The sequence below is a fragment of the Etheostoma spectabile genome, chromosome 14 (genome assembly GCF_008692095.1).
Source record: "Etheostoma spectabile isolate EspeVRDwgs_2016 chromosome 14, UIUC_Espe_1.0, whole genome shotgun sequence".
NCBI classification, from domain to species: domain Eukaryota; kingdom Metazoa; phylum Chordata; class Actinopteri; order Perciformes; family Percidae; genus Etheostoma; species Etheostoma spectabile.
Window position 1 is genome coordinate 16,070,520 of NC_045746.1, and position 18,428 is coordinate 16,088,947.

The window sequence follows — 18,428 nt, forward strand, 5'->3', positions numbered from 1 at the left end:
GACGTTACTGCAAAATCTGAAAATGTTTCCATCTGGTTCAGAGGACCCAGCTGCTTATTATTTTCCATGTGTCAGTTGGCGTAGTCTTTATTGGGACTTTGCAATTTGACTCCCGTGGAGAACCAAGATTGTGTGGCCCAATCCAATTCTAGATCACTGGTGTATGCAATCTTTTAGAGTTAAAACTTGTTGTAAAATGTTTTCGATCTCATGGAGAGTTCTGTAGGAGAAAGAGCGTGATGTATGTTTTCCCTGGAAAACCAATGCAGAGTCAAACATAATATGAGCTGTATATCGGCATCTTTGTGGATTAATGTGCACAGCTTGTAGAAAATAAACTGAATAAATACCATTAACTCCCCTCGGTGATGCAGGATCAGTCTTATGTTCTCGCCACGTCATCTCAAATCGTACACTGTCTTTTTTTCTTTTCCAAAAATAAATATATGCCTATGTACAGGGATTTGAAATGGGTGTTTTTTTTTCCATGAGATATCTGCAAACGTGGGGGACATGGTTTTCTTGAGATGATGCACATACAGTGATTCAAACGATCAGACATAAAAGGCTTGATAAGGAATAAAAAAAACAATACATTATGGTTCTCTGAAGATGAAATAGGGACCAGATGCAGACCACATGAGGAGCATGTTTTTCCAGGAATCACGTACTGTAGATGTTAGAACATTTGATGTTTGACTCCACATTAAACAGATCATAAATCTCTCCTGGCAGACAAATAACACTCCAAACTTGAAGTCCCAGAATGTAAATACAAACATGATCTTTAAAGCAATGACGTGAGAAAAAATAAAATAAAAACATTATAGTCCTGCTGACTTTGATACATGCTGAAAAGAGAAGCTTTGCATTAGTAGCATTTGGATATGACTCTTGATAGCATGAACAACACCTTTGTTGAGACTGCAAAGGCTTTCAAATACATGTTATATAAAAAACTATGCGTAAAACAAAATGATGAAAAACAACTCAAATTAATTGAATGTGAGACCGATACTGACGATGTTGACCCGCATGCGCGCGCATGCACACACACACTCACACTCACACTCACACACACACACACACACACACACACACACACACACACACACACTTTGGTAGAGACAATGCCTGCCCAACAGAAAGGCCACTAAAAGCATGCTGCTTTCATTTAAGTGTCTGCAAACTAAATGAGCGAGGGGACTGCCTGTGCTCATGCTGGATGCAGACCTAATGACAGCGTGTAGCAGCTCTGCTACGACCTAACCATTTTCATAGACAACATATCTCTTTGAAATGATCAATTAAAGGTTGAGATAGCTAGTTATTTTAGCATTTTAATATGGTTATGCAATACCAATAAAGTAATTTAAGGTGCAAAATGTCAGGCAGTGTGATGTGAATACGATTGTGATGTGAGCAGCTGTTATAAGTAACAGACAAGCAGTACAGGAAAAAAAAAAAAAAAACGGTCCTTTGAAGGCTAGCATTAGCCAGCAGGTCATGTTTGTGGGTCACTGCTTCCACAACACAATGGTCCATAATGTGAGAGTGTTTCATCAACAGCGTGTCCCCTGGGAATAAAACAGCACTTAAAATGAAATAGCTTTACCTAATTGAAGCCACAACGTATCTCTGTCTGACAAATGGAAGAGAAAACCTTTTGTCAATTTAATGGGTCTGAGGTCCTCTGATATGTCACGGAAAAAAATAATAATCCTGGTGGCAAGAGAGCCACATGGCTGATGACTACAATATTTCAACTTAAGAGCATCTAGGCATCTCAAACTGATGTAGGCAACGTGATGTGCAATAAACAATTTTAAAGGCAGACCTTGATGTCAGAATGGCACTGATGCACTCAGCGTTAAAAATCTCTCCACAAGCACATCTGTGAAATGAAGCTGGTCACTAAAGACCTGCTATGGGCTGAAATTTGATTCCATCTCTACCTGTAAGTAAGTTTGGAGGCCATGCAGGAAGAAATAAATGGGCAGAAACAAGTTTGGGTTTAAATGCAACGTTTTGCTCAATTTCATCCATCCATTTCACTCATTCCAGCGGAGGGAAAATGTACTCTATGGTTGGAGGAGCAAACATGTTTTTAGGACACACACACACACACACACACACAAGATGGAAAGTACAGAGTTTGAATGGGTAAAATAACAGATAGAAAGTAAGTAAGAAAAAAAAGATGAGAAAAGTACAACTGCTGTGGGGAGAATGAGAGGAAAATGGAATATGAAACAAGATGTTTTTCTAACTTATCTTTGTGATAACAGGGATGCAGATAGACATTATAAAAGCCATATCAGCACATCAAGAAATGAGCCAAGGATAGGACAGACAGGATGTTTTCCGGCTCAAGGATGTGTGTTGATGGCCAACAGTTTGAAGAAATAATGGCAGCTCTGCTATAAAAACCTTGTCAGGACACATCTGTTTACATTTTCAACCTTGGAAATAAAAATATTACCTCTCAGAGAGGAGAAAGGGTCGACAGTGACACCAGAGAGCTGATTTGTACAGAAATCAAATCAACTTGTGAACAGGGTATCCGGGGCTATAAAGCAGGGATTTTGGTAGTTGAATATTACGTCTTGATGCATACTGGGGAGGATAGCTAGGGGCGACCAGTAGGATTTATGGTGGTGGGGTTGCCAGATTTGCAATCGTGGACACCTTCCCTCTTCTACCGACCTGCACACGTGCCAAGAGAGCAGGAAAGTCAATGTCATCCATGTTCATGTTGTACAAAAAAATATGCTTTCCAAGAGTTCTTGTTGTCAGTAGTGTGTGCTGTGTGTTTGCACATTTGCAAAACATACAGTACTGTTTGGCATGTCCATCAGTTTGTGTACTCCTCTTTGTCTGTCTGTGTTTGAAATTTTTGTTTATATTTTTCATATCCAAATGCCACCTGCTTGTTTCTCATTCATCCCTTTCCATGTCAAGTCCTGGCAGCAGCGGCGCTGTGGTCATTGGCAATGTGCTGAGTGGAAGACCGAGCTGTGTCGCTCCCTGTCCATCCTGCTGTAGTCCTACTACTACTACTACTCTCCACAAGGTCTCTCTCACGCACCTCCCCCTGCGTAGGGTCTCCCCCTAGGGGGCGCCGGTCCTGTCAGAGCCTCTCGATGTCCCTGTATTTCTTGCGGAGAATGGAGACCTGGTCCTTGAACAGGACAGGGTCCAGTCTCATCTGGGAGTGAACCAGAGGCATGGCGCCAAACCAGCTGGCGAACTTGTTCATGCAGGTTTGCCGTTGGGCAAAGTGGTCCGGATCGGCCCAGCGAGAAGCCCTCGAAGACTGAAGGGAATGAAGACAAAGAAGAGGAATAAGGGAAGACAAAAGAACCATTTTAGAGTCATACTATTACAGTGAATAAGAATTGCCTTAGATCAGTGATTGGCAACCAGTACCACTGCTCTTGCTTTGGGGTACATTGAGGATTGTGGAGTAGCTTTTTAATTTTATATGGAGAAAAAAAGAAGACATGACTGGTAGCTCTGTATACTCAAACATAGATCAAACAAGTATCGGGTGCTCTTTGAAAATGGGGAATAAAAAAGGATAAATAGAAAAGGCAATCAAAGCACTACAAAATGAGAAAGATTAAGGAAATATTAAAAAGCCTTTATCATAGTGGGTACATCATTAAAGAAGCCAGCATGTTTCAACTGTTGCAGGTCTTCGTCAGGGCTTTAAACAAAGCATTTCGGAGTGCCAGTTTGCCTTCCTATTTATGATTTTATGTAGCAAATTTGTAAGGACAATAAACATCCAAATTAAATTACAAACTGGGATGTTGCTGATCTTTAGGAAATGGTTCCAGATCCACTTAAAAATCAATTGTGTTGAACTTATTTGGAACGTGACAAGTGTTGTTGTTGATGGCATGTGGGGGTACGCCAGACAAGAAACACTGCTTTAATTAGACCATTTGATCAGGAAAGGGACGTTATCATTACATGAAAAAGACCAACAATAACAATCAGCTGCAGTCATTCTTTTTTTTCATAGTTATACTTCAGCCACTGTGACAAGAGAAAACCATTACGGAATATCAACTGACATTAATGTCTTTCAATAAATAATCAGCTGGATCATATTCTATATTTGGGAGTAAGACTGGCAACTATGACGCAAGCCATAAAAACTGACACGACTCCTTTCTTTGCTTTTGTCTCTCCACTGTACAGTACGTGACTTGTCCTGTTTACCCACGGGTCGTCCCAAACACTTTTAAGAGAATTATTCATGTTGATATCATGAAGCAGCACGGATTTGGGTTTGCTCCAGCTCAAAGTCCATGACACACACTGATGATGGGAAGAAAACAACACTGGCTTCAGCATGAATCACGATTTATATAATAGGTCTACTGTTACAAGTTCTATCATATCCTGTTTTTCATAAATGTGAACCAGTTCTCTCAACTGGCAGCTGTTCTGATTTCGATGTAACAGCTCTTTGACTGGACATGGATCCAGTCATGAGAAGGGTTTCAATAGACTCTTACCTGTCCCATCATTGTCTCCTTGTACTGTTTCTTCTGCGTAACCTTGATGGGCGGCAGCTTGGTGACAGCAGAGACCAGGAAGTTCATCAGGATGTCCTCACAGTTGGCCAGCTGGTCAACCATGCCCTTCAGACTAGTGGGTAAGTAGTTGGTATACAGGTAATGGTAATATCTGCAAGAAAGGACAGAAGAATAGTTATAAAGAATAGTTAGAAAAAAAGAAGAGGCTACTGATCTGGATGGGTCAGTTTTTATGAAAAAAAAAGAAAAAAGAACTCAGGACCAACTAGACACAGTAAGATACTAGCTTGTAAACATAGTAGAGCATTTAGCAGCAAAAGAGACATTTCCCCCAGGAGTTGTTAGAGACCAAAAACAGAGCTAAAGGAGAGGGACAATTAGACATTTGCCAGATGGACAGAACAACGACCCTAAACGAATGTGTATACATCCAATATATCAAAAAAAAAATCTTTGTGTGTATATGGGGCCCAGGGGATTACACAACAGCAGAGTAACTAATAATCAAAAGGTGGAAGCATTTAAATGGCAAGGAAGCAGACTAAAGGATGATTTGCAGGTTAAGTTTGTGATTTACAATTGTTTTTATTGCCTCTTTTCAAAAACTGCACATCTGTGATGTGATTTAATTTCACGCGTTTTTCTTCATTTCCTTTTCACTTTTCCCAATTGAACACATATTGTATTTAGAGTTTCATTTACATTCTACTCGTACAAATTCTGAGTATGTTCACAAACTTTCAGAAGATTGCTTTTTGATTGTTGCCGGAAAACATCCGAGTGAAAATGAATAATCCCACAGTTTCAGACCTTTAGAGACAACTGAAGAGTGGCAAATGTCACAAAGAACTGTGTAGACTACTTCATTTAAATGCAGCAACATTTTAAGACACCTTTACATTCCAGGTTAAAGCCTTTGGGTATAACTGAGTTCATCAACAGACAAAGGATTGCTCAACTTCCTGGATGGATTGAACGACTGAGTTATTGAAAGTGATTAAGCATTTGGCTGCAGTGATTGGCTGACTTCAGCTTAATGGACTGCTCCCATCACAGCTGAGCAAAGCCATATTAAAGCTGACAGGGCTGTAGTAAAACTAAACGCAGGAACTATGAAACGCTGTGTAGCAGAGAAATTGACATTTTTTGGATAAAACGTACCAAGAGTCAAAACACTGCTTTCCTGATGCTGTGCAACACTGAACATCCCACCTACTTTCATAATCTATAGATCACTGCATCAAAGTGTTATATCAGAAGAAAGACAACTGAACACTGGAGAGCAGAGTAGAGCAAAGCTGTGATCCCCGTACAGAATAACAGAAGAGGAACAGAACAGAAGTAAAGAGCAGGGAAGAAAACAGCAGAGCAGATCGAAACAGTGAGTAGGTAAAATGCTGTACTGGAACTAAGTTTTACGGATCAGAAGACAACAATGAAGCGTGTACTGTACCTGTGATAGATGGCGGCCCCTGTCAGCACCATTGAATAATCGTTGGTCCATTTGGATGTGTAGCCCCAACGCTCCTTGTTGCTGTCCCAGAAGTGGCTGCGAGCGGGGTAACCTACGATTCGCTCTGGAAAACTCTGCCAGACCGTGAAGGCAAAGTCCACCTGGACAGACGATGACATATTCTATTTAGAACATTTATTATATGCATAATGGATACCAATTCCTAATAATTCACACTATATGTGTTGTGAACAATGCATTCATGGTTAATATTTATTTACAAATGCTTATATCAGTTATAATCAATTAATTAATAGTTATAATCAATTAATAACATGGGTTGCCAGGTTGTGAAACAATTCTTTAACATGGTGTTTATCCTCCTTCAGCAGGACACTTGATTGATCTTTTTAGATCATTAGGACAGCGCTTACCGACATATTTTGCTTGACATACCTCCACAGAGATGAGATGAACCCAAGTAACCCTTCATCAATCACATAATTTATTTCAACAATTATCTTTAGCAAACTATTTTAACTGTTTAACCATTACTTTTACCTATCTGGATCAAAAACATTATTTATAACATTTATAACTAGCTCTATAACTGACTTAATGGCTTATTAGATAGTGTGAAACGTGCATGTGTTTAAAGTTATAGTGTGTAGTTTCTGTCGCCCCCATAAGGAATTCTAAGTAATGCATAAAAAAACTGTTGCCACGTCCACATGATACAAGTCTACTGTGATCTTTGTGAACCTCCAGGCCTCCTCCACAGAGTAGTGTGTAACCAAGGAGGACACAGAGGATTAAAAAAAAAAACACGATTGACTCTTCAGAAGAGGTAATTATCTTCGCTTGATTTTCTGCGTGCAAAAATCGCCGGACGACACAGTCTTCTGAACGCAGCCAGACTGAGAAATACAGAGAGAGTTGTGTGGAGCTGATCGTCTTAATTAACTTTGTGGCAACTCATTTGGCAATGGCTTGATTGTAACGGACGTTTGTTAATAACAAAAAGTTACACACTAAAGCTTTAATGGATTGCCAACATTTATAACTGCATTATTACCAAATCAAAGGAATAAACACTAGCCAGAGGGATTTCCTATTACCTGGAAACCAAAAGTTGCTCTTATTAATGGCTTATAGCTGATATACAAAGCATTAGTAAAAGAGGTAGTAATCATTAATAAAGCAATTATTACAACACAATTTTAAACAACACCGTAGTATTCCTGAAGGTGTTCTGTAATTTGCAAATATAAAGCATGAAATATTCTTTTTGAAATGTTAATTTAAATTTAATTTAGTTAGGATTCAATTTCTCTTCACAGAGCTCATTGTGCTAGAAAAAGAAACAATGAAGGAAATAAATAGACAACATAGAGAACTAACAAAGGAAGTGCACGCCATAGTGAAAATACAACATAGGCAAAACCACATCAAACACAAAGCAGCCTTTCCTAAGCAGCTGCCTTCTTCTGTGGTCATGATCAAAGCATTCAATCAAAAAATTAGATGAAAACATCAAAAAGGCCTCAGCTGCTCCACAAACAGCCCGTTCCGCATCACACTACATATTACCACACTATACTACACCGAGAGAGTGCTTATATAAATAAATACTTGAATGAATGTTAAAATACACCATAAAACACACCATAAAACACATATTTATATTCTCTTCACAAGTGCCAAGAGGAAAGAAGAACAGCTCTGACTCTCGTTCTCTTACTTTCAATGCAAGAGAAAGGTAGTTGAATGATAACACAGTCACAAGGAAAATTATTTCAATGGTTGAACCAGCAACAACAGGAAGTATTGTTGGAAAAATGGGACCATAAATAAACATGAGAAATCCTCCATTAGAACGGGCTTGTATTTCATTGTAAAGGACAACTCTGCTTATCACGGTAAGGGTAAAGAAAGCTGAGGAAGAACATTAGGGTTTTGTTTTTGTTGAGAGACTAATTTGGAGGGAATGGAGAGAGTGTTTAGATTGGGAAACTGTTCAGAAATCTGTGATGGTATTTTTGCCTGAATGTCTTCTTTTTTTTTAACTTGTACTAGCATTGATGTGCCTAAAACTTATTATTTGTGTTCATGATCCAACTATGTTCAACGGAGGAGCACAGGTTGATTTGTTTCTTTTGGGGCTGGATTTTCCCGTGCCAGCTCTGACTTGCCATCCCGATCCTCCCTACAAACAGCCTTTATGAGATCTAATTCTACACTGTTCAAAGCAGCATCTGGCTTTCTATGGTGCTGTGCCAAAATGTGTCGCCGGGAAAAACAGAAACAGTCCAGACAGCATGTTGAGCAAAAATGCCTAGCGCAGTGCTGCTTTGGACCAGGGGATTTTGGGAGGTGCTGTGTGATTACTGGCGCCAAAACATAAGGTGAAAGATGGAAAGAAAAGGAGAAAAGGCAGACGAGAAGTGGGATAAAGTAAGGCCCTGGCAGTAAAAGTTAGAGTAGTTAAAGCGATTTAAGAATCAAGCTGCAGAGCGGTAACTTGAAAACACCGGGGACAAACAGAAAGAGAGAAATAAAATTGAGAGAAAATGCAATCAGAGAGTTGCTTTTGGGACATATAGAGAGAGTTTGTCTCAGGAGGACCAGGCTATCAAGACACGGAGAAGAGGCAGATATAGAGAAAGACTTTTCTATTCTACTCTATTTTATTATATTACAAGATACCTCTGTGGTGGACAACACTGTGTCTTCATCCAGGCTGAGGACAGCATCGGTCACTATGGTCTCGTAGGGCAAGAAACGACAGCTCATCACCTGCAGAGAGGGAAACACAGAGCACAAAAGGGATAAACACACCATTTACATGATAACAGTTGGATTCCCCTCCTCAAGCAGCACAAAGATATGATCATTGGTTGCATTAAACACATTAAGGAGCAAATGTGGGTTCTGAAAGCTGTGAAAAATATCTGAAAAATACCCTTGTGGTACATGGGGTCTCCATTTTTCCGTTGAGCTGCATATTGTTTTTTTGCAAACCAACAGTGCGGAGGTGTTTATTCACACAGCTTCCATTGAATGTTGCTATGGAAACATTGACAGCTCTATGTCATCCTTAATCACTGCAGGTTGTTCTGAAAGATTTGTTCCAAGTATTGGCTATTTTATCTAACATCAGGGAATGATTTTTTTTTTTTAATCACAAAACCATCTGTCTCGGGTTTTTTTTCCTCAGTAGGAACACTTTTAGCATTTTGAAATAAATCGATCGCTTTTTAGCTGCTTATTCAGTTACAGGTAGCGATGGCAGCAGACTTAGCAAGTTAGCCTAGATTAACTTCACCCTAGTCACGTACTACAGCTCCTCCTGGAGAAGACAGGTTCTTTTAACCCTTGTGTTGTCTTCCCGTCAATCATGAAAAAAAGATATCGTATTTTCTGACATTTTTGTCACTTTTTCAATGTAGTGGGTCCTTTTTTTAATGTTTTTTTTTTTTTATATTTCTAATGTTGACATTTTCAGCTTATTTCAAAGGCCCATTTTCTGTGATGAAACAACTGAAAATGGGTTGAATTTGACCCGAGGACAACATGAGGGTTAAGTAACCTGCTTTGTATCGGTCACTCGTCACTAGGGAATTAACTCACAAACAACTCTTTTGGTTCACCTACAACCTTGCACTTGTCGACAACTTGTTCTTCAGCTCAGTGGGTGTGCTTTGTGCTACTGCGTTGGCTCACTGAACAAGACTGTCACTGTTGCTGCGGCTCTCACTCGCTTATCGGCTCACGGGGTGAGCACTGAGCAAGAGTCTGGAGCAACGACTCTCGGATGCTAGTCCACATCCTTGACGTTCCACTTCCGGGATTGCTTCAGTGTCACAGGAAATTCTACCGGATGCATGTATTTTCACCGATGGGGTTTCCTTCCGCTTTCTTTGTGTTGGAATTTTAAACTCCTGTAGATTTATGAGGACTATGGTTAACTGCTCTTCCGATCTCCAGACAGCTAGCTAGACTATCCAACCAATCTGAGTTTTCTGGCACAACTATTTTAAAGTGGCTCTGTAGCCCATGACAATTGTGATTGGTTACAAGAAATGCCATTCAGCCAGAGTACGTTTTTCTCCCATCCGGGAATGCTGTGTGGCCTAGCCAGACCCTCCTCCGCTTCGCAGCGTGTGGATTGGACTACTCGAAAGCAAACCTGGCTCTTATAACTCTTAACTCTCTAACTGTGCATGCAACATACAGAAGCATGATTTTGGGTTCCCTCCCGCATTGAGTTAACTTGTTCCTCTTACACCACTACCCTCCAGCATGTCCTAGTCTGCCCCGCTTCTCCTCCTACTTTCACGTTCTAAAGAGGGTCCACTAGGAGGCATCCTAATCAGTGGCCCAAACCACACTAAGGATGCTAATGGAGGCTATAAAGAAGTGATTATACTATGTTAAAACGTGATAACTGATGTTTTTGGTCACTTAAGGGCAAGAGAAACAAGCTGTCAATACAACACTGACATGATCACCGTTGCTGATGTTGATATGGCTTACAGATTCGTGGAAGAGAACAACAAGCCATCACAGCAACAAGCAGCAGTGCACTGAGAAGAAGAGAAAAGCCAATTTACTATTTTTCACTGCACGCTGGCCTCTAATTGTTTCCAACAGTGATAGAGTGCTGATACAAGTGTCTATTATTACTGCAGAGTCATTTTTAGATTTTAAATCAATAAAAACACATGAATGCAGCACTTAAGACAAAAGTCATGTGTCCTAAATATGGCACGAATTTACCGTTCCTATAAACCACTGCTGAAACAGAATGTGTATAATTAACGGCAAATGAAACCAAACTATGTTATACACAACAGTCCCGGAATAAAAAATACTGGAAGCAGAGAGAGTGGTAGTGGCCGGGGCCTGGTGGGCGGATGGAGATACCAACATCTTGAGGACATTGAGACGGGGAGTCTTTTAGTCTGTTGCTATGATGAAATGCGTTTGGAGGAGAAAACAGCAGCTTCTTATTGAGGAAGTATGTGTGTGTGAATTGTAAACTGGATGTGTGCTCAAACTCAAACAACCTCCCACACAAACAAGAAACATGCATGGCTTTAACCGACGTAGACACACAAACACATGCACCCTATACACACACTAACCGCCTGTCATTCAGTTACTCAGCACAGCACAAATGAAAATGCAAGGCATACTGTCAAGCTATGTGAAGCCTGAGATCCATTCTAGTGCTGCACCTAATGATTACTTTTCTTAACGACCAACCTTTTAGTGAATAACATGTCATAAAATATTGAAAAATGCTCAAGATGGTATCTTAAGATTGCTTATTTAATCTGATTAACAGTAAAAAAACAAAACAAACACCTGACACATCCTTACATTTATCGGCATTATGATTTGTGATTGTTTGTTGCCGACTCTGGCTAAAGAATAAAGATGTTGTCGTTTTGAATTCACGAATGAATCCCAGTGCAATACTTTCTGTTGCATGATTTGATTTTCTTATGCACCTGTCTATCAAGTGTTCAATAGACAACGCTTAGTTTAAGGTATATAACAATCACTAGTAAAAGAAAAGCAGCAAATCTTTACATTTGAAAAGCTTCAACCTGATAAACCTGTCAGATAAATGATGGGTCATTTCAATAGTTCAACACTAATCTGTTCGGATTCATGGATGAAACAAACCTTTTCATTATTTTACGGATCGTTGTTTGATAACAATTTCTTTTCATTTTAGACCAGAAATATGTACAAACTTAACAAAAAAAGAGGCAGAAGAAAAGAAGCAGATTGAATTTACAAAGTAGTTGACTAAATGTCAAATAGGCAACATAATATGGAAAAACTATTTAATAGGTCAAAATGAAATAATATCATGCTTTTTCAGACCTGATGGATGGATCAGGTTTCTTTTTAACACATGCACCAGTTTCCTGAATTCTAACTGTGAGAGTTTGAAACAGTTTGAGCTCATGGGAGAAACATGGGTCATTTTGGTAATGGAAAAAGGCTGAAATAACATATATATAGTTGTTTTTAAATGTTAAACGATATTTAGGCACCAAAAAAGGTTTTTAAATACTATTTTAAGGGATTCAATTTGGAAAATGTAGAGTTGACTTTTTTCATATCTGCAGGTGCACTGTATTTCCAGGAAAGAAATTAGTATTAACCGTGGATTTCCAGAACTTAATTTTACCTGCACAGGGGGAGTTAATTCTACACAGCTAGGCCTCGACAGAGCTGTCGGGGCTTGGTCAAGTGCCATCTACTCCCCCTTTCCCCAAAAAACCTTCCAGAGGCAAAAGCAGCAGCTGAAAGTTTTGACTGTCACTCATATTCTAACAGGGTGGAGGAGCCAAGGTGTGTGAGTTTCTAGTTTTCTAGAGTCATCATTACTGCTGTAATGTCCTGCGGGCATATGAAGAGAGACAAAACAATCTCTTCTCTGCGCTCCACTTCCCAACTTGTTTTTCTACAGAAGGTGTCAGAGAGAATACCAGCGAAGAAGAAGTAAAAGCAAAATAAAAAATAGAAGCAAAATAGAAGACAGGAGGGGAGAAAGTGACATTGAGACAAACCTTAACCAAAAAGGGAAAGAGACACAAAAAAAAGACAAAGTGAGAAAGAGAGGATGAGAGGCTGGTGTTTCTAACCCCCTGATGGTTTGTAATGTTAGATGTGCGACATATTAGCCTGGGGCTTCCTGGTGCTCTCCAGGAATGTGAGCTTTTACAGCAGGAATCTGCCTTCAGCACTTCACCTCTTCTCTAAAGGACAATGGCAGAGGAGGGAGACTGAGGAAGGAGAAAGGACAACCAGTTTGTTAAAAACCATATTAAGCGCTGCAGGGATTCTCACACGGCTTTAATCAACCAGTCATAAAACCAGATTTTTTGGCCACTGTGCCAGAGAGAGAATGACAGAGGGAAGGACAGAGGGAGACAAAGAAGGAACATGGTTAGGTGATAAGATTGGTGTTTTCCCATGTTTTTTCCTAGCTCTTAACAAATCCCATGACAAAAAAAGGCTTAGTAATTTCCAAAAAGAAATGGGCACTGTAGTACCTTTCAAAACCACTAACATTTTCTGTCATACCGTTCCTAAGGTATGAGCTGATTTTATGAATGGTCAGTTGGCCTGCCAGTGTGCTTCGAAAATAAAATACAAAGTTTTTTTCTTTACCCAGCCATTTAAAAAAAATCTATATTTTAAAGCTGTAATTGCAATACTGCAATACCGTGATATTTTTGCTAAAGGTTATTATCCTTATTATTATTATTAATAGGTCAGTATCTTACACCAGCCCATGCCTAGTTGCTACCATCAGGGCCACTGAGGTCATGTAGTCTATTTCTTCCCTGGGAATATGGGGGCCTTAAAAACCAGTAGACAAGTTGTAATTAATTATAGTATACACGGTACACACATTATCAACTGTGGGTTTTTTGTAGGCTGAATAAGGTATACAATAAAGGATAACAATAAATTAATTAATACATAAAGGTTTCAGCTTTTTTATTCCTGGCAGTGTGGAGGCTTGAAATAGAATGCAGGCCTTCGTGTTTGATGATCATATTTATAGAGAATGATAAATAAATAAAATTAGGGGCATCTAATTTATTAAAAACATTAAGCGGCAGGGGTGCATTAGGGGAACTAAAATTCCGTTCCTGAGGTTAGTATGCAAAAAAGCAAATAAAGCGGAAAAAGGAGAGGACAATGCAGTGATTGAGAGAAGCAAAAACATATGTGAGGAAGATAAAATTAGCATGAGGGGGAAAAAAAAGAGAATCTGTGAGTGAAGACAGGGATGAAAGAGAGAGGGGATAAGCAAGAAAGAAGTGGGGGAAAAAGGCAAGATGAAAAACGCTCTCTTCCTCTGTGGGGTGGAGGAACACAGCCTGGTTCGCCACAGTAAACACAGAACCCGCCACAACAAACCACAGGCTGCTGCTGACTGACACACACACACACACACACACACACACACACACACACACACACACACACACACAAAGCTTGATCTGCTTGCTTTTTACGGACGCACAGCTACACACGGAGCCCTCCCACTGTGACTGACAGCTTGGGAGAAACCACTTAGAGCCACAGAGAGAGGTAAACCATAAACCCAGCATAGCGCCGGGTGACTGACACTGATGTGAAAACCACTTCCTCTGATTGGCAGGTGAAGTTAAGTCCTCACGAGTGGGAAAGGGGAGAGGCCGGCGTAGAATGAGTCTTATGTCTTGGAATACAGAAGAGTGACCAGATTCGGTTTCTTTTTCCTCAAAATTGTGGGGAAACGCGAGCTTGGTAAAAGATGAGTTTGGATCAGCGTTTAGAGGCAAAGAATCAGGCCGTGTGTCAATGTTTGACCTTTGACTTTGACAAGGAGAGGCCAAAAGCAGGTCAAGAGAAACACAGCAGCCCTTTCACCAGTCTTATTAGTCCTCGGCTTAATAAGGCTGTCATAATAAATGCCACTAAAGCATGCTCAGGGCTCTGGCAGTAGGCATAACTTAACACATGTCTCTTATGACAGTGTTAGTCATAAGCACAGAGGAAAAGAACAAGATATCTCTACACTGACAAAGTGAGAAAATTGACATCAAACATTATTTTCATGCACATTCCCATGTTTTAGTCATATTTACACCTTTTATTCTTGTGTTGTTAAAAATATTTTGCACAAGTGTGTTAAGGAAGTAATAGTCATGTTAGAGCTAAAAGGAGTAAAGGAGTTAATTAATCAAATAGTCAATCAACACAAAACTATTTTGATAATAATCGTCATTTTTTAAGACAAAACCTCTCGTTTCAGGCTCTTAATTTTGAGAATTTGCTACTTTTCTCTCTTTTATAGGATTGTAAACTGAATGTCTTTGGGTTTGTTATTGATATCATCTAACCCTTTTGTCACTTTCTCATGTATGGTTTAGTCTTTACTTAATCATAACTAAATTCTATTTAACTAAAGAAAATGACCACATCTCTCACAGTTGAGTTGCACTATACACTATATGTATGTACAGTACATTGTAAATATACACAATGACTATAAATAGTAATATAAATGTACATGGTACACAATAATGATATTCACTATTTTCATTTTTTAGATCAAATAATCAATACATCGAGGAAAATAGTCTGCATAAAAACATCTTTAGTTGCATTCCTAATAAACATATATTTAAGTATAGTGGTAGTGGTAATTATGACTTTAAAATGGCTGCATGAAAGTAAGGATCATGAGTTACTAAACACATCAAGAAAAATCTAACCTGAAAATCCCTGCTGTAGCTCATCTTCCAGGCATTATTTTATTTTGTATATTTATGGTCTATATTGCAACTCAACTGTAACTTATTTCTCCAGAGAGACTTTGTCACTTTCTTCAGTTAATTAGATATTTAGTCATGATTTAAGTAAAAAGCAATACATAAAAATTAAATGAATGCTACTCCGCATATTTACTTACCCATTATTGCCTCATCTTTCCTAACAATATGCAGTAGCCTCTAAGCCTTGCTTTTTTCCACCCAATGTATATTATTCCCAAGCCATTTAATGGAGTCAGTGCAGCACAAATTAAAAGTCATTAACTCCTAGAAACTCTCAGAGTGAATGAAATGTGCCAAGAAACATTAACTTTACAGTCCGAGAATATGCATAAGAAAAGCTAAGTAATTAGAAATGATAGTGATCACACCTTAAGGTAACAGAGAGGAAAAGTGTTGAGGCTCACCTTATTCTCTCCCTCTATGACGATGACGGGCACTGAGGTGGCAGGCCAGCGGTGCTTGGCCGGAAGAGGCTTGTCACAGTTCCACAGGACAATGATCTACAAGAAAGAAGGAAGACCTCATCAGCTGCACCAAATAACTCCCTTGTATCTGATTTGATTTCCTCTAACCAAAACAACTCGCAGAACACTTCCCTGCTTGTTGAACATGTGACATTTACGTGACCTACGGCCAGCAAATGCCACCTTATTAAAGGCTGATTGAATGTTAAAGAGCCAGAAGGGCAACTGAAGTAATAAAATTTCCAATTAGGGCTCCAAAATGTTCCGTTTCATTCAACCCATAACCAATACCGTCACATTGTCAGGTTTCATTTCTAACTGAAACAGTTTGCTGAAAACAATTTCTGGCCCATTTGATCTCATCCTCCCACTCCAACAGGATGACGTTTTACATGAAGGACTGATGTTTTACATGACTTGGATTGCTGTTCAGTGACATGCAGGTCAGCAGACATGGACGTGTCACATTCCATCCAACCTTCCATCATTTACTGTACTTCCACGATAGATCTCATTATTGTTAGATGAGGAACACACACATAAACACACATGGCATGACTCCTGTCTGACCTTACACACTCGTTTAAATTCTCATATCTATGCCTGTTCTAATGCATCTTGAATTTGCATCTTCTTGTTTGTTTGCTAAATCTCTTCCCCAAATGGCTATTGATCAATCACAGCTTAGCAACGGTAGGCCTGTCAAGCTTTGAATTTGTCCAGCTGTTGAAGAATTGCTCATGGGGCTGTAGAAAGAGCATATCTTGGTATTCAAAGGCTGCATCTCATAACCCTTATTTGACAGCTCCTTGACGACCTAGGCAAAAATGGATGTTGTTCTGTCCCTCCTCGGTGAAGGCCATCTCCAGGCTCTTATTTCTGCCACAAGGAGTGAGCATCGAGGAGGGATCATCTAGCAGCTAAAGGCCAGGATACACGAGAGCAGCTTTGCTAACTCCGCCTATACACCTGACAAATTTATATGATGCTTCAGAAGAAAGGACCCTCAACCTTCTAACTAACATTTGCTTGTTGCCTTTCTCCTCCCATGATTTCCTTGCGCCTCTCCCTTGCCTCCTCGGTGGGAGGGACTAAGACACAAGGAAGTCGGGGAGCCATAAGGGTTATGAGATGTAACCATTGAGTCCAATGGGAGAAGTGACCATGAACACAGATTATTAGTGATCCTTTTGTCCTATAGTCACCAAGGTAAATAATGGACCCATCTTTCACAAGCCACATATCTCCAGAATATTCTGATGCTAAAACATAGAAGGGGTAGGTTTTATGACCTATACTTTACCTTAACCTTAAACCCTAAAACAATTACAGTTTTCACGGTCACTGTGCAGCTCAAACCAACAGGAAACCATGTGAAGATGGATTGTAAATCAAATGGAAACTTCACAACACTGCTCCCTCCCCCATTGTCACATTTCAAAACTTTACAAATAGATGGTGAAAAATGTATTTCCAAAGATTTATTAGTTTGCGGTTTTCTGAGCTTTGCCTGGAGCTATAGCACCACCATCTGCCATGCTTTCACTTCCAGTGTCTCCATTTCTGTTGTGCACAGCATAGTGGAATGGTCGTGTTGTTCAAAACCACATTCAACATTTGAGCAATTTTAGTATGTATGATGGCATTTTTCAGCAGACTTGTTTTTCAGGAAGAAAATACTAAAACTCAAAAAGAGTGAAGTCATTAGTATGTTATTGTAGTTTATTCTATACTATATTGGTACAGTAAATTTTTCCATTAAATTGGGAGGTGGATGGAGTTTGATAAATTATTACATAAATTGAGATGAAAAAAAACAACAGCAAAGCAGAGCGCAAACACATGTTATATTAACTTCTATCCCTATTGGTTTTCCTGAACCTGTGGTGAAGGAATACCCAATTAGTGATTAGAGTAAGAAAGTGAAAGGAACACATCAGCATCCCATACCGTAGTGTAGTGTGTCAGCTACAGTAATATCTACCCCGTCCTTGAACAAGTCAGTAAATGTATCCATCCCAGTTCCAATGTGCAGAGCTGTAGCTGCTGTGCTCAAATGTCCCTGATGGAGGCCATCCACAAGAATTTCCCTGCAGGGATCAATAAAGTTTCACATGATTCTGACATTAACTACGTCACGTGCAGCAGCAGTTCCCTTCGGGGACTCTGCACCCTGACTGCACCTGCCAAATTATGAGCTGGGAGCCATTTGGATGTCTGTGTTAAGGTGTTAGTGTGTAGAAATATGTCACTGGTCTTTAAAAGAAAGATTACACAGCTGTTTGATGAATGGGCTAAACCATCTCATCATTATAAGCCAGTACCGATGAAAAGAAAAACAACCACTATTAATGAGGCTGAATCAGAGGCAAGAAAGGGTTTGTCATTGTAAGATAACATCAGGGATACAGTCTGGATCTCTGCTCACACATAGCTGAGAAACGTGTTATTCCATCCTTACAGGGGCTCTATTCCTTGATTAGAAACACAGATGGTGCTCTGTTAGCCCACCAGCCCTCTCAGGGTGCTGCTGACGATGGAACTGTGTATGTGTGCCAGTATGCGTGTGTGTGTGTGTGTGTGTGTGTGTGTGTGTGTGTGTGTG

At 39.7% G+C, this 18,428-nt stretch overlaps 1 protein-coding gene across 1 annotated transcript in view; it reads right to left on the bottom strand.

The window, feature by feature from the left end:
* Positions 1-213: 213 nt before the first annotated feature.
* ext1b (exostosin glycosyltransferase 1b) overlaps positions 214-18,428 on the bottom strand; it is a 122,196-nt gene continuing 103,981 nt past the window's right edge. Inside the window, exons 7-11 of the mRNA XM_032534802.1 lie at positions 15,764-15,859; positions 8,710-8,799; positions 6,004-6,164; positions 4,530-4,701; positions 214-3,316 (exon numbers count right to left, since the gene is read on the bottom strand). Of these exons, the coding sequence (XP_032390693.1) occupies positions 3,131-3,316; positions 4,530-4,701; positions 6,004-6,164; positions 8,710-8,799; positions 15,764-15,859 (705 nt within the window). The 3' untranslated portion in view covers positions 214-3,130. The remainder of the gene's footprint in view (positions 3,317-4,529; positions 4,702-6,003; positions 6,165-8,709; positions 8,800-15,763; positions 15,860-18,428) is intronic.